Source organism: Pristis pectinata, chromosome 16, assembly GCF_009764475.1.
Source record: "Pristis pectinata isolate sPriPec2 chromosome 16, sPriPec2.1.pri, whole genome shotgun sequence".
NCBI classification, from domain to species: Eukaryota; Metazoa; Chordata; class Chondrichthyes; order Rhinopristiformes; family Pristidae; genus Pristis; species Pristis pectinata.
In genome coordinates this window covers 11,884,464-11,905,469 of record NC_067420.1, presented here as the reverse complement: position 1 = coordinate 11,905,469, position 21,006 = coordinate 11,884,464, and the positions used below count along the sequence as shown (strand labels likewise).

The 21,006-nt window shown below is 43.1% G+C and overlaps 1 protein-coding gene across 2 annotated transcripts in view; it reads left to right on the top strand.

Moving 5' to 3' along the window:
* The window catches only part of LOC127578890 (protein-glutamine gamma-glutamyltransferase 2-like), a 43,915-nt gene that overhangs the window by 10,466 nt on the left and 12,443 nt on the right, over positions 1 to 21,006 (top strand). For both annotated transcript variants that reach the window (XM_052031436.1, XM_052031435.1), the window contains exons 4-7: positions 6,288 to 6,406; positions 8,065 to 8,193; positions 11,605 to 11,782; positions 14,968 to 15,103. In XM_052031436.1, the coding sequence (XP_051887396.1) occupies positions 6,288 to 6,406; positions 8,065 to 8,193; positions 11,605 to 11,782; positions 14,968 to 15,103 (562 nt within the window). The remainder of the gene's footprint in view (positions 1 to 6,287; positions 6,407 to 8,064; positions 8,194 to 11,604; positions 11,783 to 14,967; positions 15,104 to 21,006) is intronic.

The window sequence follows — 21,006 nt, the reverse complement described above, 5'->3', positions numbered from 1 at the left end:
ATTCTGCTAGGAAGTCCCATGCTGATGAGATTGAGGCTGTGGTTCTGGGCCTGGGTTAACATACTGCATTCAGAGTTAGAGTTCTTGATTATATAAGAGGAAATGGTACACACATGATATATAAAAAACAAGTGTGGGAGACCACAAGTTACAGTTGTTAGAGAAACAAAGGACTGCAGATGCTGGAATCTAGATGAAAAACACAATGATGCCGCAGGAACTCAGCAGGGCAGGCAGCATCCATGGAGGAAAGCAAGCAGTCCTGAAGAAGGGTCCTGACCCGAAACGTTGACTGCCTGCTTTTCTCCGCGGATGCTGCCTGGCTGGCTGAGTTCCTCCAGCATTATTGTGTTTTCAGTCAAGTTACAGCTGTTGTTTGGTCACAAGGCAATTGATTGTCTGGATTTTTCTTAACTTCCTTACCAGGCCTTTTTATGCTAAAAGATCATTGGATCAACTTTTCATTATCCTCACCCTTGGGTTATGTTAACTTGCATCATTTCAGTAACTTATCACCTGCATGCTCCCCACCAAACTGCACACCACCTGACTTGGAAATATACCGCTGCTCCTTCATTGTTTCTGGGTCACAATCCTGGATACAGTGCTCCCTAGCAGCACTGTAGGAATACCCTCACCAGAAGGGCTGCACCAGTTGATGAAGGTGGCTCACAACCACCTTCTGAATGCCAGTGGGAGATGGGCATAAATTTGCCACAAGCACCCAGATCCCAACAAGTGAACAAATAAAAAAGTACTACTAGATTTGGGGGAAAGATCAGGGAAATGAAAAACAAATTAAAAAAAAAAGATATTTTAAAAATCTCTAAGAGCAATTCGATAGCTAAAAGAATGAATGGCCAGAGTTTAAATTGTTCAATATCTGGGCCAAGGAGGGTTATTACTATTGATAATCTTTACTGTGTAGGGAGTTTTGTGGGGAATTAACATGAAAGTCAGAGTTCTCATAAAATAATTGTCTGGCTAAGGGTGCTGTGGAGGTGCATTGAGATTCAGCGATGATGAACAAATGACGATATATTTCCAATTCACGATAGTGTGAGACTTGGAGGGGAACTAGCAGGTGGTGGTGTTCCAATGCAAGTGCTCACCTTGTCTTTCTTGGTGGCAGAGATTGTGGGTTTTGGAGGTGCTGTTGGAGTAGCCTATGCAAGAAATTGCAGTGCATTTTGATGATGGTAAACTTGGTGGTGGAGGGAATGAATGTTTATAGTGGTGGAGGGGATGCCAATCAAGTGGGCTGCTTTGCCCTAATGGTGTTAAGCTTCTTGTTTTGTTGGAGATGAATTCATCCAGGCAAGTGGAGAGTACTCCATCACACTCTTGACTTGTGCTTTGCAGAGCAGATAGACTGGAAATTCTGAAGAATTAGCGCAGGTTGGGTAAAAAGGCCGGTGTGGACGTTGTGGACTGAAGGACCCAGTTCTGTGCTGTGTGACTCTACAACTCACATTGTCCTCTGAAGTTAGAAAAAAAACCATAGAAACATAGAAAAAACTACAGCACAATTGAGGCCCTTCGGCCCACAAAGCTGTGTTGAACATGTCCCTACCCTAGAAATTACTAGGCTTACCCGTAGCCCTCTATTTTGTTCAGCTCCATGTACCTATCTAACAGTCTCTTGAAAGACTGTATCGTATCTGCCTCCACCACCGTTGCCGGCAGCCCATTCCACGCACTCACCACTTTCTGAGTAAAAAAACTTACCCTTGACATCTCCTCCATACCTACTCCCCAGCACCTTAAACCTATGTCCTCTTGTGGCCACCATTTCAGCCCTGGGGGAAAATGACTATCTACCCGATCAATACCTCTCATCATCTTATACACCTCTATCAGGTCCCCCTTCATCCTCCGTCTCTCCAAGGAGAAAAGGCCGAGTTCCCCCAGCCTGCTTTCATAAGGCATGCTCCGCATTCCAGGCAGCATCCTTGTAAATCTCTTCTGTATCCTCTCTATGGCTTCCACGTCTTTCCTGTAGTGAGGCGACCAGAACTGAGCACAATACTCCAAGTGGGGTCTGACCAGGGACCTATATAGCTGCAACAATACCTCTCGGCTCCTAAATTCAATTCCCCGATTGATGAAGGACAATACACCATTTGCCTTCTTAACCACAGTGTCAACCTGCGCAGCCGCTTTGAGCGTCCTATGGACTCGGACCCCAAGATCCCTCTGATCCTCCACACTGCCAAGAGTCCTTCCATTAATACTATATTCTGCCAACATATTTGACCTACCAAAATGAACCACTTCACACTTATCAGGGTTGAACTGCTTCTGCCACTTCTCAGCCCAACTTTGCATCCTACCTATGTCCCTCTGTAACCTCTGACAGCCCTCCAAACTATCCACAACTCTCCCAACCTTCATGTCACCTGCAAACTTACTAACCCACCCCTCCTCTTCCTCATCCAAGTCGTTTATAATAATCACAAAGAGCAAGGGACCCAGTACAGATCCCTGAGGTACACCACTGGTCACTGACCTCCACTTAGAATACGACCCTTCAACAACCACTCTTTGCCTTCTGTGGGCCAGCCAGTTCTGGATCCACACTGCAATGTCCCCTTGGATCCCATGTCTCCTCACCTTCTCCGTAAGCCTTGCATGGGGTTCCTTATCAAACGCCTTGCTGAAATCCATATACCCTACATCTACTGCTCTCCCTTCATCGATGTGTTCAGTGACATCCTCAAAGAAGTCAATCAGGCTCGTAAGGCAGGACCTGCCCTTGACAAAGCCATGCTGACTATTCCTAATCATATTATACCTCTCCAAATGTTCATAAATCCTGCCTCTCAGGATCTTCTCCATCAGCTTACCAACCACTGAGGTAAGACTCACCGGTTTATAATTCCCTGGGCTATCCCTACTCCCCTTCTTGAACAAGGGAACAACATCTGCAACCCTCCAATGTTACGGAACCTCTCCCGTCTCCACTGATGATGCAAAGATCATCGTCAGAGGCTCCGCAATCTCCTCCCTCACCTTCCACAGCAACCTGGGGTACATCTCATCCAGTCCTGGCGACTTATCTAACTTGATGATTTCCAAAAGTTTCAGCACCACTTCTTTTCTAATATCTACATACTCAAGCTTTTCAGGCCACTGCAAGTCCCCACTACAATCCCCCAGATCTTTTACCGTGGTGAATACTGACGTAAAGTATTCATTAAGTTCCTCTGCTATTTCTTCCGGATCCATACACACTTTCCCACTGCTGCACTTGATAGGCCTTATCCTTTTGCATCTCGTCCTCTTACTCTTCACATACTTGTAGAACGCCTTGGGGTTTTCCTTAATCCTGCCCGCCAAGACCTTCTCATGTCTCCTTCTGGCTCTCCTAATCTCTTTCTTAAGTTCCTTCCTTTTAGCCTTGTACTCTTCCAGATCTCTAACATTACCCAGCTCTCTGTACCTTTTGTATGCTTTTCTTTTCCTTTTGACTAGATTTATTATAGCCTTCGTACACCATGGTTTCTGTATGCTCTTGTGACTCCCCTGTCTCATCGGAACACGTCTATGCAGAACTCCACACACATACCCCCTGAATATTTGCCACACTTCTTCCGTACTTTTCCCTGAGAACATCTGTTCCCAATTTAATCTTTCAATTTCCTGCCTAAGAGCCTCATAATTCCCTTTACTCCAAGTAAACGCCTTTCTAGTCTGTCTGTTCCTATCTCCAGTGCTAATGTAAAGGAGATAGAATTATGATCACTATCACCAAAATGTTCACCCACTGAGAGATCTGACACCTGACCAGGTTCATTAGCCAATATCAAATCAAGCACAGCCTCTCCTCTTGTAGGTCTATCTACATACTGTGTCAAGAACCCTTCCTGAACACACCTAACAAACTCCACCCCACCTAAACCCCTCACTGTCTGGAGATGCCAATCGATGCCTAGGAAATTAAAATCCCCCATCACAACAACTCTGTTATTCTCACACCTTTCTAGGATCTGCTTCCCCATCTGCTCCTCAATAACCCTGTCACTATTGGGCGTCCTATAAAAAACACCCAGTAAAGTTATTGACCCCTTCCTGTTCCTAACCTCCACCCACAGAGACTCTGTAGACAATCCCTCCAGAACGTCCACCTTTTCCGCAGCTGTGACACTATCTCTGATCAACAGTGCCACTCCCCCACCTCTCTTGCCTCCCTCCCTGTCCTTCCTGAAACATCTAAAACCCGGCACTTGAATCAACCATTCCAGCCCCCGAGCCGTCCAAGTCTCCGTAATGGCCACCACATCATATCTCCAAGTATCGATCCAAGCTCTAAGCTCATCCGCCTTGTTCACAATACTCCTTATGTTAAAATAGACACATCTCAAACCTGTCTGAACACGTCCCTTCTCTATCACCTGCCTATGGTACTTACTCCTATTTGAGAGCCAAACACCTCTTCCCCAGTCTCTCCAGTACGGATCCCACCCCCCCTTAGCAAACCTCCCCGCCGGTATGTTGGTCCCCCTGGGATTCAAGTGCAACCCGTCCTCTTTGAACAGGTCATACCTGCCCCAAAAGAGGCCCCAATGATCCATAAAACTGAATCCCTGCTCCTTACTCCAATCCCTCAACCACGCATTTAACCTCCTCCTCATTCTGTTCTTATACCCACTGTCACTTAGCACAGGCAGTAATCCGGAAATTACTACACTTGAGGTCCTGCTTCTCAACTTCCTTCCTAATTCTCTACAGTCTCTTTTCAGGACCTCATTCCTTTCCCTACCTATGTCGTTGGTACCAATATGTACCACAACCTCTGGCTGTTCTCCCTCCCCCTTCAGGATATCTTGGACGCGATCTGAAACATCCCAGACCCTGGCACCTGGGAGGCAAACTACCTTCCTTGTTTCTTTCCTGCGTCCACAGAATCGCTTGTCTGCCCACCTAACTATAGAGTCCCCTATCACTAGTGCCCTCCTCACTCCTTCCCTACCCAGAGCCACAGGGCCGGGATTTGTGCCAGAGACACTGCCACTGTTGCTTCCCCCAGGTAGGCTGTCTCCCCCAACAGTACTCAAGCAGGAGTACTTATTGTCAAGGGGTACAGCCACAGGGGTACTCTCTAGTAACTGACTCTTCCCTGGCTAACCTGCAGATTAATCAGGCCAGGTGCCATTAGTACACTATTGTCCTGAAATTTTAGTACAATCATTTAGGAGTGCTGAACTGGCTCAAGGCCTTGGGTGGGAATGAATGGGCACTGCGTGTTTTAGTGAATGGAGTTCTGTTAGCAGGAACGAGGGAGGATTTGGGAGTCAGCAGGGCCAGTATTTATCGGGGCGCAGGCTGAGATCCGAAGGAATGAGTGATGAGTGTTAGTGCTCTGTTTAAGGCTTAGGGACAGGCAAGAATCTGGCCAGTGCTGACTTCGGATGGTGGGTGAAGCAATGATAGATGCCTGCGATGTGGTCAGGAGATGAGGGTGGGATTGGTGGGGAATGGTTGGTGTCCTGGAGATCTGGGGCATAGGGAGAATGTTCGCAGCAGAGTATTACCACTAAGGATTGTGGAAAGGGTGGATGTAAATCAGCAGAGTGGCAATCAGATGTGGTGAGTGTTGGATATCAAGGTTTCCATCAAGATCATTGGTGGGTTGTGGGTTTGGGTGGTTAGCAGGATCAGAAGTGCCTTGGGTGTTAGGTGGATCAGGGGTTTGGAGGACTGGAAGGTCAGGCCCCTGCACTTGGGATGTTGGGGTTCAGTAACCAGGGGGATAAAGGCAAAAGCTATATTTGGGATTTACTTACAAAGGTCCCAGTTCAGCATTGCAGTAGGAAGAGGTAGTTGTTTTGGGAGCATCATAGATGAATGTCATTGCTCGTGTAACTGGTACAGAAATCACATCAGGGAAACTTGAGACTTCTAAATGTGAAATGTTTTATGCATTTGATTATATGGGGTTTCAAGACACGCAAGTGCCCCTGGTGATGGTGAAATTGTGAGGAAATTCCACACATTCAATTTGTTAATTGCCTTGAGGTTTTAACTCCCTGGAGCAGCATACATGTTAGTTTTTCTACCAACCCAACCATAAAGAAAAAAACAAGTACTTTCACTGATCCTCTATCTCCATTAAGAAATTATTTAGCATCTAAATGTGCAGGAAAGATATTTCAATGCACACAATGTGGCTGCTTAAGATGGTAATGAATGAAGTAGGTGTTGAGCTCTCTGGTATCAAAGAAATTATGCAAGACTACAAATCACTTTGATGCAGCTATTGCAGTGTGTTTTTTTTCTCGTTTTAGAGGATGAAGTCTTTCTGAAAGATGATGAACAGCTAAAGGAGTATGTGCTGAATGAGCACGGAATTATCTTTACCGGCTGCGCTGATTATATCCAAAGCCTGCCTTGGAACTATGGACAGGTGCTGTAAAGCTGGGCAAACATTCTGTTGCACCTTCTTTGCAAACCCAACTTCACTACACCAATTCCTGAAAACCATGAATTCCAACGTTATTCTTCAGGGCAAGACTGTTCCTGTTCCTTTACACCCAATTTGATCATGCATCATGCATCTTTCTTGGAATGAAGCAAGCGTTTTATGCTAAACACTGCTAGTAATGCTGGTGGTGTTAGATTTCAATGCCCATTCCAATAAATGATTCATCTTTTCTAACCCACAAAGCCAGTTGCCAACAATCTTACACAGATTTTTTTGAGGTAACAAAAGCACAAACTAATCTTGTTTGGTGTTCAGCACTGTTCTCAGGAACAAGAGCGCTAATGGAATCAGTGGTAAAAGGGGCCAGTATAGAATTACATATATAGAGGTGTGTTGCCGTGCACTGCTGTGCTGGGAACTTGATGTGAACCCCAGCTCTCCCTGTCAGTGTGCCAGAACCTGGGTGCGGGGAACCTGGTCCAACCCCTACCCCACCACTGGCACTCTTGTAGCAATGAATCACCTAAATCTTGGTGTGCAGAGGCTGCCTGTGAGGACTGCTGTTGGGCAGGCTGGAGTGAGTGATGCAGTGCACCCTGGCTGGGTGTAGTGAGTGGAAATCATTGTTGGGCAATTCATTGCTAGGAAGATGGTGGTTCCTCCTTCCATTAACAGACTGCCAAGATCCTGCACTTTCTCTCATCAACTCTTGTTGGGTGTGATGGAAGCTGCTGCTCTCCCCTTCCTTTTGTTTGACTACACAACTTCCTCCATTATGGAGACTTCTCAAAAATTTGAGCTTGTGACCATAGAGAAAGGTTTCGAGAACTATTTGCTATACAGTTTCCCTTCTCCAACATCAGGTGCCACTTCTAGGGAAGTGATGTCATTTAGCAAGCTGAGCAGCCACTCCCATTTCACCTTATAAAAGCATAAAGCTCAGCTTCTAGCTAATGCTTTAAACAGTTTACAGAGTGCTAAATAAGGATCCGAATGTATGAATAAGAGAATCTGAATTTCACAGAAAAATTATCAAAAAATAAAGTTAATAAATATTATTACTTAATGTTGATTTTGAAGTAGTTACACAAATTATAATCTGCAGACATATTGACTTTGATGGATCAGAGAATTTTCTAAGCCTTTTAAATCTACTTAGATCGCAGGCAACAAAGCGCAATATTTTTAAGGGTATTTTATAGTCTTTTAGTATGTCTTTATTTGAAGTTCTTCCCATTTCCAGCTAATTCCCTTTGATTTTGATGAAGAAGTCTTGAATACAACATAGACCTGGGAGGTTGATTGAATTAGTGGCAGCAACTTTGGGATTTCTGTGATAAAGCACACATGTACGGAAATGCCAAAGTGAGTGACAGTGGGTGCTGATAATCTCAGCATCAATACAGCCACAAAATGTAGACTGTTAGGACATTTTCTGCATACATTGTAGATCCCTAGAAATAAACAGCAACTTTATATCAATATTTATATTCACTGATATAATGTGGGTGCTGCTGTAACTGTGTATTCACCCAGTGTAATCTACCGTCTCCAGAGGTTGACAAGTGATAGAAATAGACTGGATGAGAAAGCAATCCATCCCACAAAATTGATTCAAATAATAATCTGTTTCTTTGTAGTTTGAAGAGGATATATTGGATATCTGTCTTAAGTTATTAGACAACAGTCCCAAACATCTTAAAAATCCAGCGAAGGACTGTATGCGTAGATCTTCTCCTGTTTACATATGTAGGACTGTGTCCGCTATGGTAAGAACAAGAATGTTAAAATCTTTTAAGCTGGTCACTTGGTGATGTTTTAATGTATTATTGATCAACACATTCCAGTGTGTCCTTTTGGATCTCACTCTTAGCCCATAAGATTCTATATGCTGCAGTTCCACTGGGTACACAATTGACTTTCTTTGAGGATCAGGATATATTTAATAAACAAAATAGTCTTAAACATATGTACATTGTAAGTTAATTAAAACATTAATATTAATAAAAAAAAGGAGAAAAGATCAAACCAATTAACTTTAATTGCTTTTTTAATGAAAGTCAATTTCCTCGTTGAAATGAATGAGGCTGTGTTAGATATCCCAGTGTGACTGGCATAATGCTAAAGCCTATCTGTCTTGTATAGTTTACTATAAATATTTTAAAATTCTCACCACATTTATTAAGTACATGGCTGTGTACTTGAAGAACCATGACCTAGAGGGTTATGGACCAAGTGCTGGAAGGTGATTTGGTGGCTGGCTCTTTTACAACTGGTGCAGGTACAATGAGCTAAATTCCCTCCTGCTGTCTCATAAATTTTCTACTTACTGTATATGCCATATAGTTTCAAAACATGAGAGCTCACAGGACTGGCTAACACATCCGTATGGATGAATTGATTAAAGGTCAGAAAGCATAGAACCATAGAACACTACAGCACAGAAAACAGGCCATTCGGCCCTTCTAGTCTGTGCTGAATCTTTATTCTGCTAATCCCATTGACCTGCACCCAGTCCATAACGCTCAAAACCTCTCTCATCCATGCATCTATCCAATTTATTCTTAAAACTTATGAGTGAGCCTGCATTTACCACATCAGGTGGCAGCTCATTCCACACTCCCACCACTCTGAGTGAAGAAGTTCCCCCTAAACCTTTCCCCTTTCACCCTAAAGCAGAGAACAGAAAGAATATTGGGCTGTTAATCGTACATTGGCACAGGGATCAGTCCTGAACCTACACCCATTTACAATTTATATTAATGACTTAAAAGAAAAGAGAGAGCATAAGGTACTGTGTTTGCTGATCATACAAAGGGAAGCAAGGAAGCATGTTGTGCGGAAGTCACAGAGTCCAAAAGGACAGACAAGGTGAGTGGATGTTTCTGGTTGAAACAGAAGATCTATTTCAAGATCTGTGAGGAAGGAGATTTCCAAGCAGTCAGGGGAAAAGATTCAAGGGTCTGCTCAAAAAATCCTTGAAGAAATGCAACATCCCTACTGACTCCAAAGCAGGTCAATCTTAATTGGAGTTTACTCAACAACCGAACATTCACAGCACTCTGAGGTAGAGACTTCCAAAGATTTACGAGGGTCTTGCTGTGCTGATTCATGATATTAACATACAGGTACAGCAAATAATTAGGAATGTGAATGGTAAGTTGATCATTATTGTAAACAGATTAGAATGCAAAAGTGAGGAAACTTGGGCAAAATTGTGCAGGTCTTTGGTGAGACCACACTTTAAGGACTATGTGCAATTTTGAGCTTTTGGTACATAAGGAAGGATGTATTTCCTGTGAAGTCAATGCACCTTTTTTTCATTAGATTGACCTTGCTGAGTAAAATCATTGAGTTTTGGAAGAATGAGAGATGATCTCATTGAGACATTGAGGATTCTGAGGAGGATTGTCTGAGGATTGTAGATGCTGAGAGGCTGTTTCCTCAAGCTTGAAGGTTCTGGAGCAAGGGAACATAGCCTTTGGTTAGGGGAGATGGCCACTGAGGACCATAAGGCATAGGAGCAGAATTAGGCCATTTGCCCCATCGAGTCTGATCTGCCATTTGATCATGGCTGATTTATTTTTCTCTCTCAACCCCATTCTCCTGCCTTCTCCCCATAACCTTTGACACCCTTACTAATCAAGAACCCATCAACCTCGGCTTTAAATATACCCAATGACATGGCCTCCACAGCCATCTGTGGCAATGAGTTCCACAGATTCACCACCGTCTGGCTAAAGAAATTCCTCTTCATCTCTGTTCTAAAGGGATGTCCTTCTATTCTGAGGCTGTGCTCTCTGGTCCTAGACTCTCCCACTACTGGAAACATCCTGTCCATGTCCACTCTATCCAGGCCTTTCAATATTCGGTAGGTTTCAATGAGATCCTCCCACATTCTTCTAAACTCCAGTGAGTACAGGCCCAGAGCCATCAAATGCTCCTCATTTGTTAATCCTTTCATCCCCATGATCATTCTCATAAACCTCCTCTGGACCCTCTCCAACACCAGTACATCCTTCCTTCGATATGGGGCCCAAAACTGCTCACAATACTCCAAATGTGGTGTGACATTTGCCTCAGCATTACATCCTTGCTTTTATATTCCAGTCCCCTCGAAATGAATGCTAACATTGCATTTGCCTTACATGAAAACACATTCCTTTACTCATTACTTTGGAAATCTTTCGAACTCTCTATCTTAGGAGAACTATCATTGAGTAAATTCTGGATTGAGATTGAGCTATCTTTGTACACCAAGGGAATCAAATAATAAAGGGATTGACTAAGATGTGCACTTGAGGACCAGAACAACTATGATCTTATTGAATAGAAGAACAGGTTTAAGGCCTCCTCATTTCTTAAGATCTTATGGCCATAAATCCTTCCAGATTGTTTGTGATTTATCTGGTCAATTGCAACTGTGGAGTTATTTATCATTTAAAACAGCTGATGCCATCTTGAACCACACTGTCCAGCTAACACTTGTCTGTGGAATAAAAATCATGTAATTGGAACATAGAATAGAACATAGAACAATTACAGCACAATTCAGGCCCTTCGGTCCACAAAGCTGTGCCAAACATGTCCCTACCCTAGAAATTACTAAGCTTACCTATAGCCCTCTATTTTACTCAGCTCCATATACCGATCTAACGGTCTCTTGAAAGACCCTATCGTATCAGCCTCCACCACCGTTTCCGGCAGCCCATTCCACACACTCACCACTCTCTGAGTACCCTTGACATCTCCTCTATATCTACTCCCCAGCACCTTAAACATATGTCCTCTTGTGGCCACCATTTCAGCCCCGGGGAAAAGCCTCTGACTATCTTACCCTATCAATACCTCTCATCGTCTTATACACCTCAATCAGGTCCCCCCTCATCCTCCATCTCTCCAAGGAGAAAAGGCCGAATTCCCTCAACCTGCTTTCATAAGGCATGCTCCGCATCCCAGGCAGCACCCTTGTAAATCTTTAAAAAATTTCTTACAATTCTTTACAAAAAGGCTGAAATCCCCCAACACAATTGGAAAATGGAAGTTGCTTGCAATAATTCAGTTTGTAAAGTGATTATAGTATATCCAATAGGTTTTACTCAATGATCCTTTTGTTGTATTTGTCAACTTTGCTGATGTTATGACTTTGCAAGGATGCCAGTACTATGATACCCTTACAGGTGAATTGTAATGATGACAATGGAATACTTTTCGGCAAATGGGATGATCCTTATACCGATGGAGTATATCCAGGAAAATGGAACGGAAGTGTTGCTATCCTCCGTCAGTGGAACAACAATGGCTGTCAGCCAGTTTGCTATGGACAGTGTTGGGTGTTTGCAGCTGTGGCTTGCACAGGTACTGCAGATTCAGATTTTACATTAACGTAAAGTTATGACTTATTATAAGTATTTTCTGCAACATTTGGGGTATACTTGTATAATCTGTGAACTACATTTGGAATATTTTAATATAGATTGAGACCTTGTTATTCAGACACGTGCTATGAAAAATATATTATTCTGTTACTGGAAATTGCAAGCATTCCACATGTTTTGCCCATTTTTGGTGTTTTGTCCCTGCTTTTGCCATTCCCTCTTTTTTTCATGTAGATTGTTCACATCTGCATGGAATTGCCAATGTAAACAATATACACACTGTTGCATGTGGGGGACACAAAGAGCTTCAACTAAGTGTGTCTAGTTTATTCAAGGGCTTTTTAGAGGCCATCTCCAGAACTACTTTTTCCCACTCCGACCTCCTGTTTTGGACCTCCTACACTTCCAGTGATGCCCACTCACAAGCTTGTGGAACAGCTCCTCATCTTCAGATTCAATATTGAATGTAACAATATATGAAAACCAACTTTTCCTGTGTGTGTCAAAATCAGCCAGCAATAAATTTGGGTTTATCCACCTGTAACCCTAACTCGGTTGTTCTCTTTCCACATATGCTATTTGATCTGCTTGGATATTTCCAGCATCCTCTCTTGTTCCAGATTTCCTACAATTACTTTGTTCTAAATTTCACAGTTCCAACATGTTCTATTGTTTGTTTTTCCTCGCTGACTGAGTACTGAGAGTAATGTTACCTGGACAACCTTGTTTTCCATTCCTCCCTCTTTCCTGCAACTTAGGATACATTTGTTTCTCACTTTTTCAGTCTGAAGGGTCAATGAGCTCTGTTTCTCTCTCCACAGATCTCCAGCATTTTGCTTTTTTTTGCTTAGGATAGACTTGACTTTTGGTTTGATGCATATTTAAGCTTGGTCCCCTTTTATTCCTGTTGTCTTTTACTGCAACTTTCATTTCTCCATATATTCTCAGGGTCTCAGTAGAATACGTTTTCATCCTTAATGTGCTTCTTGCCAATGGCACCTTTCAACTTTAATGTGCTTCTGCTTATGTGTATCCCTTCCCTTGATAGCATAGTCTGTAGCTTTGTCAATATTTGTTTGATGTCTTGATTGTTAATCATTACTTGATTATTAATAGTTACTTACTAATGGCATATTTAACCGCTCATTAATCTCCATAATATTCTGGAATTCCCCTTCTCGTGGTTTTCTACTTTAATTATGTCCATGCTATTGATACTGTGGTTTCATTTATGGTGTTTAGCCCTGAGCACAAAGATTATGCGCCTTTGTTTTGTGCAATTAAACATCTTGCTGTTATGTGCTAACACACAAACTGAATAATTTCCATTGCAATGATAGCAGAACTTTCCACCAGACCAGCCAATAGTGTTCATGTGACCTGGACTTGGTGTTGGAAATCCCATCATTGCTCCTGCATATTCTGCATTAAATCAAAATTTTTTATTTGTAGAGATCATTTCCATCAACGTAGCCATCATGCATGTCCATTCAAATGTTGGATATAGTGTGTTTAGTGGCATTGACTGGATGTGCTCATCAGTTAACCAAAACCTATCTTGCATAATGCATTTCAAGAGCATGCCAAAGTTGGAACAACATAGAGATTTTCTATGTAATTGCCAATCATTTCTCCTGACCTCCACTGGGCTTACAAACTTATAACTCCTCACAACCCCTGGCACTGGGTTGAAATGATTATATTGCTGTTCTGTTACTTTGCTAAATGGGATGTTGACTGGTTAAATTTCCACCTATATAATCGACTTTTTCCATCCCACATTGCCTCGATTGCATGATTTCCCCCGACAAACAAAATCCATCTGACTGATGCATGAACTCTTGCACTTCGTTGGAATGAATGAGACTTCCAGTGTCACCAGCTTGGGACAGGAGCCCCACTTTGTTCTGTCTTCCACTTTGACAGTAGCAAGGATTGTTTTCTAATTCATATAAGTTTTTTCAGGAGTTACCTTTTACTTTAGAGGCATAGGGTAGACAGAACCTTTTTCCCAGCACAGAAATGTCAGGTAATAGAGGACATGCATTTAAGGCGAGAGGGCGAAAGTTTAAAGGAGATGTGCGGGGCAAATTTTTAACACACGGGTAGGTGCCTGGAACAGGCTGCCAGTGGTGGTGGTGGAGGCAGATACGATGGTGGTGTTTAAGAGGCTGTTAGATAGACACTTAATATGCAGGTGATGGAGGAGTGTGGATCACGCACAAGCAGAAGAGAGTTAGTTTAATTCGGCACTGTATTCAGCACAGAAATTGTGGGCCGAAGGGCCTGTTCCTGTGCTATACTGTTCTATGTTACTCTCCTGTTCAAGTCTGCCCCATAGCCTTATTGCAATTAATTGTGAACTTATTAACCTCAACGTATCAACACAGTAATGCAGTGTCTCGATGTTGTCAATGACTTTGTCACGTTTGATGGCTGTGATTCTTTGCCATTCTCTGTGCTCAGGAGGTCTTTAACCCCTAATAATGTCCATTGCAGAGTGTTCAGACTGATAAATGTGAGGCACAGAGTTCAAACAAAACGTGTGCCATTTGTTCAACGATTCTTTACACCTCTGGAAATCTGTACAAACATTGTTACTACCCCGCAGGCAGTTAATCATCTGACGCAGTCCTCAAGGAGCTGACAGCCTTACAGTAATAATTATTGTTTGCAATCAATGCACCACAGACTGGAGTCTGCATGTACCAATATATAAAAAGATCAGACACCTTGTTCCAGTTGATTTATTAGTCTTTTATACCTCAGACTGCCCAACTCCCATTTTAATTATCACTTCTCATGCAGTTCTCATGTTGCAGAATGTAACTCCCTTAATTATTGACTCCAGTCTCTCTGTGAATATATCATTTCCAATTGGTTCAACAGGTAACATGCCAGCAAATTCCACCTTCACAGCAGTTTCCATGCAAAGAGTACACTGTAGGTGCTGATAAAATAAAAATCAGCCCTGAGGTCTTTGAAGAGAGAAATATAACCCTAGATCATAAAAATGTTTCTACATTTCTACTAAAAATGTTTTGAGCTTTATCTCAAAATGTAATTCCAATTTACTGATTGATTTGGCTGTCAGGGGCTTCCTGTTGTTATAATTGTAAAATTGGGAAAAAAAAGTAATTCTTAACTCATGTTCTCTCTCATTAGTTTTGAGGTGCTTAGGAATTCCTACCCGTGTTGTTACAAACTTTGAGTCTGCTCATGACACCAATGGGAATTTAACAATTGATACTGAGTACGATGATGAAGGGATGGATCTGGGAAGATCAGAAGATAGCATATGGTGAGTTACAACTGAATATAATCTTTCAGCAGCATCATGCTCTTTAATGTATGTCAGCCTAGAAATTGGATTCCCTCTGTTTCAGCTGTGCTAGGGTAATGTTGCATGAAGTGCTAGTGCCAAATGTGCTTCCTCAAAACTTTTTGAAAACAAATGTGCAACATGTGAAGAGCAAGAAGGATGGTTAGAGTAAAGGTAGGTCTGATTAAAGACAAAGGTGGGAAGATGTGCCTGGAAGCTGTGGAAATGGGTGAGGTTCTCAACGAATACTTCTCTTCAGTATTCACCAAGGAGAGGGGTCTTGATGATGCTGAGGACAGTGTTGGTAAGGGTATGTAGATATCAAGAGAGAGGATGTGTTGGAGTTGTTAGAAAATATTAGGACAGATAAGTCCCCGGGGCCTGACGGAATATTCCCCAGGCTGCTTCGTGAGGTGAGGGAGGAGATTGCTGAACCATTAGCTAGGATCTTTGAGTCCTTGTTGTCCACGGGGATGGTACCGGAGGATTGGAGGGTGGCGAATGTTGTCCCCTTATTCAAAAAAGGTAGTAGGGATAGTCCAGGGAATTACAGACCAGTGAGCCTTATGTCTGTGGTGGGTAAACTGTTAGAAAGGATTCTAAGAGAGAGGTTCTATGAGCATTTTGAGAATCATGGACTGATTAGGGATAGCCAACATGGCTTTGTGAAGGGAAGATCTTGCCTCACAAGTCTGATAGGGTTCTTTGAGGAGGTGACCATGAAGATTGATGAGGGTAGTGCAGTAGATGTGGTCTACATGGATTTTAGTAAGTCATTTGATAAGGTTCAGCATGGTAGTCTTCTTCAGAAGGTCAGAGGCCAAGGGATCCAGGGAGGCTTGGCCTTGAGGATTCAGAATTGGCTTGCATGGAGGAAGCAGAGGGTTGTGGTGGAGGGAGTGCATTTGGATTGGAGGGCTGTGACTAGTGGTGTCCCACAGGGATCGGTTCTGGGACCTCTACTTTTTGTGATATTTATTAATGACTTAGATGAGGGGGCGGAAGGGTGGGTTAGCAAGTTTGCAGATGACACAAAGATCGGTGGTGTTGTGGATAGTGTGGAGGGCTGTCGAAGGGACTTTGATAGGATGCAGAGCTGGGTTGACAATCCAGAGAAGTGTGAGGTAGTACACTTTGGAAGGACAAACTCCAAGGCGGAGTACAAGGTAAATGGCAGGATTCTGGGCAGTGTAGAGGAGCAGAGGGATCTGGGGGTTCATAGCCACAGATCACTAAAAGTTGCTTCATAAGTAGGTAGGGTAGTTATGAAAGCTGATGGGATGTTAGCTTTCATAAGTCGGGGGATCGAGTTTAAGAGCCGCGAAGTAATGATGCAGCTTTACAAAATTCTGGTTAGACCACACTTGGAGTACTGTGTCCAGTTCTGGTTGCCTCATTATAGGAAGGATGTGGAGGGGTTGGACAGGGTGCAGAGGAGATTTACCAGGGTGCTTCCTGGATTAGAGAGTGTGGATTATGAGGAGAGAATATAGGAGCTAGGGCTTTACTCATTGGAGAGGAGGAGGATGAGGGGAGACATGATAGAGGTATACAAGATATTAAGAGGAATAGATAGAGTAGACAGCTAGCACCTTTTTCTCAGGGCATCAATGCTCAAAACAAGAGGAGATGACTTTAAGGTATTGGGTGGGAAGTTCAAGGGAGATGTCAGAGGGAGGTTTTTCACCCAGAGAGTGGTTGGTGCATGGAATGTGCTGCTTGGGGTGGTGGTGGAGGCTGATACATTGGTCAAGTTCAAGAGATTGTTAGATAAGCATATGGAGGAATTTAAGATAGAGGGATATGTGGGAGGAAGGGGTTAGATAGTCTTAGGAGTGGTTTGAAGGGCGGCACAACATGGTGGGCCGAAGGGTCTGTATTGTGCTGTATTGTTCTGTGGATTTATGGTAACATCATTAATTTGCTTTACACCCAAAAGGAATTGCTAAAACAGTGTTCCACTCCCCATTGAAACTCATTCACTTCAGTGCAGCCAGCAGTCAGGGAGGGGCATCAGCCCTAAATAACGCACTCTCCTTGGCAGGAACAGTGAATTATGGCTTTTATGATGGAGAGAGAGAGGTTTCAGGGGAGTGGGCGAGAGAGCTCCAGCTCATAACTGTAGTGCGTGACAAGAGGAGGGGCGGACACCCACCAGGATGAATGTACGAAGATCTTGCCAGGATCATGAGTCTTTTCCAAGAATCAGAAGCCGTACGCAATGGAGCACAGCCAAAAATAATTGATGAACCTGCAAAATATGTCAAGGTGATCTGTACATGATCTAACCTAAAAGCACCCACTCAGGTATACATGTATACACATATACAAATTATTATTGCATACACACCCTCACATATCTACCCTTCTCTACACCAGTGTCCACTTTCACCCCGTCACTGACATTCTGTCTCCTCCACCTCCCACACAGATGTGAAACCTACAATTGGTAATGAAAAGTTTACTCAATCTTTCATCTCTTCAATTTAGGCTAAATCAGTGAGGAACAGGAGGGATGCCACCTGCACAGGGAGTGGGCTGTCTCAAATGCAGCAGCTCATCCGGCTGGGGGAAACAGTCCAGAGCTCCTTGCAAGTTGCTAAAGCTTGCTCTGAGCCCTTCTATTGTATATTATTTAAGTCACACCAGTGACAATTAGATTGATGCAAATTGCCTCCCTGTCTGCCCCCCACGCCCCAACCCACCACATTCAGAAGGTATCATTAATCTGGTCTTCTGTTGTAAGTCTGTGAAACTGACTTTTTTAGTGAATTAATTTATTGTGTTCTCAGGGGATCTGCAGTCTGGCACAAGGCCTGGGGAATCTGGTGTGGGGCTTCACTAGAGTGATGGTTTTGTGTAAAGTGGGAATGGTGGGAGGGTTGGGAACAGGGTGTCCCTGCATCTTAACCACCCAAGAGCAAACGGAGGTGTGATCTCTCAAAATGGAGAAGGAGCATTCAGGATGGCATCAGGAACCCTCAGTCCACATGTTGAAGACCATACAGAACCCAATGTAAATGGCAGAAACCCACCACTAGCCATCACCTCATCTGTGGCGGAGACTGTGGGTCCCATCACAGAACCCACAGAACTGTAGTGGACACAAGTAGTCCTGAGTCCCAAGGGACCACCTAAGAAGAAGAATGCTAAGGAACAAAGAGAAGCACATCATCTTTTGTGTGAGGTTTTGTGGAGCCAGAAGATCATAAGCTCTACTCCGGATCTGATTTGTGTTTCTTTGCAGGGGTCCAGTGACGGTCCTATTGCAAAGCACCCACTGGTCTCGGTTACATTGCCACAGAAACCCAAATGCTGCTGACATGATGTCTTTCTGTTTCTGTACAGTCTTTCCCTGATTCAGCTGGAACGCTAACTCCTGGGAGCATCTTGAAGCTCCAAAGGAATAGTGACGTGCCACCATCGGGTGGCTTGATGCCCTCATGGAGCAGTAAGACCTCAGTGGCCACTGTTCTCATTGAACAGTGAGATGTCATTCACTGGGAGATTGATTTTCACTGAACAGGAATGCTACACATGAGCAGTTTGTATTCTCCAGGAGCAAAGGGATGCTGCATGTTAGCAACTAGCTCTTCTGCTGGAGCAGAGAGAAGGCATGTGTAATCTTATCGCTTATCTGCAGGAACAGAGACAGGTGCTTCCCAACCCCCCCCCGTCCATACTTGCATACAGCAACGTTGGTTCCTCGTATACCAGGCTTGGCCAATCTTATTAGGCAGGTTAAGAAGTGTCCTTACAGGACAGCCATCTGACTCCTTTAGTATTCATTTACTTTGAATTAAATGCATTCTTGCTGTAGGTCTGGCTAGGGCAGTGATTGTTTAAGCTGGAAACCTTGATGCTATGTTGATCAGTTGATTCTTTTGAGCTTAATGAAACATGGTGCATTTGTTATTTAGATTCCTTAGTTTTTCTGTCTTGATACAATAGTGTAAAATGGACCTGGTGAGGAGTTCCTTGAGGGATTTCTCATCGCTAAGTGAGTATGGATTTAAAATGTTAGGCCATCAAGTTCAAGTTTATTGTCATGGGTATACATACCCAGGGTATAAATGCCACGAAAATTCACTTTTTGCAATAGCAACACAGTACATTACAAACATGACAAACATAAATTACATAAACTTAAATTATCATAAATTATACATAACCTACACAAAAAAACATAACGACATTAGTGCAAATTGAGGGAAATATAGTCCGAGGTAGAATTAGAGTTTTTCAGGTTGGTTCAAGGACCTGATGGCAGTGGGAAAGAAGTGGGGTCAATGCTTCTCCCTACCCATTGTACAGTAACGCCATTGATACATTAGTGGTTACCGATGTTGAGCAGTTGATAGTGTTCAAGCCTTGACCAAGTGGTGCTGTAGGTAGTGCAAGTGTCTCACTGCTCCAGCAACCTAGGTTCAATTCTGAATTCTGGTGCTGTCTGTGTGCAGTTTGCACACATTCCCAGAGACCACGTGGGCTTTTCCTAGGTGCTCTGGTTTCATCCCAAAGGTTACTGGATGAATTGGCTACTATACATTTCTGCCAGTGTTGGTGGGTGGTGGGAGAATCACGGGGGTGAGGAGTTAATGGGCATGTGTGAGAGAATGGGTTATGGATATATAAGTGGGGGATTTGGATTGATGTATTTCTCTGAGAGCCAGCATGGACTCAAAAGGGCCAAATGGCCTCCTATGTTATTATGAAATATATGAAGACCAATGTTTACACCTGCAGAACAAAGCTGCTCCAAAGCAAGTGTATTTTGTGTGATCTGATTTAATTAAGCCACGTTGTTGAAATAACGAGTTGTTGTGATGAGCTATTTAAGTAACTGGGTTGGGTGATTATAATCAATGCAGTGGGACCTGAACAGCAAGATGTGAGGGAATGTCATGCATCATTTGGGCTCTCCAAGATGATTATTGACACACTATGTTAGTATTAACAATTTAATTGTTGAGGGAGAGGGTGTGGATATTGTCTCCAGGCTTGTATCTTGTCATTGTTATTTATGAGGCTCTTTATGAAAAATGGACTTTTATCATAAAGTTCCTCATAGTCCTAGTGACAATTCCTCGCTCCCCCACTCTGCCGGTAATATTGATCTGGGATGCCCTGCTCCTACTCTTCTTACTTCTGTTGCTCTTTAGACTATGCCACATGCCCTAAGTCTCTGAGTCCCCATGTTGTTCATCCTCTCTCACTAGCTCCCTGCATTTCAGAATTAGAATTGGGTTTATTATCACTGGCATATGTCGTGAAATTTGTTGTTTTGTGGCAGCAGTACAGTGAAAGACACAAAAGTTACTATAAGTTACAAAAATAAATAACTACTGCAAAAAGCGGACAAGACTGTACACCTGGCAGCACCCAATGAATAGCATAATCCTCAGGGTGCCCTTGGATTGATGCAGGCTATGAATCTCCATTTTGCGAAAGCCAAAGGCTCTCATTTGATCTCCACTCTGCTGCTGTGGTTAGAATCCAAAATAGTGTGAGCAGCTATGGATGTAAAAGGTAGCTATTGCCCCCTGGAATTATCTCTTGGAGCAGTGGGAGCTCCCTCAGGAGTTCATAGATGCTTCCAACAAACATGACACTGACTGGCAAGAAACTTTTCCCCTGGTCAACAACATTTAGGAAGTGAGGAAGGTCTCTGTTGTTAATTGACGCTCAGATAGATAAACAAGTACAGTTGATGGCTGCTTGCACTCTTAGATAGCCAGCAATACTGGCAAATGCCAGAGTTTAAGATCCCACTCTCTCTTCTTTTAAACAAAAAACAAAGCAAATCATTTCCCCGTGAATGGAGAACCACAGTGACCTCTCTGATTCTGCAGAAAGCAACAAATTGAGAAATATGGCATAGA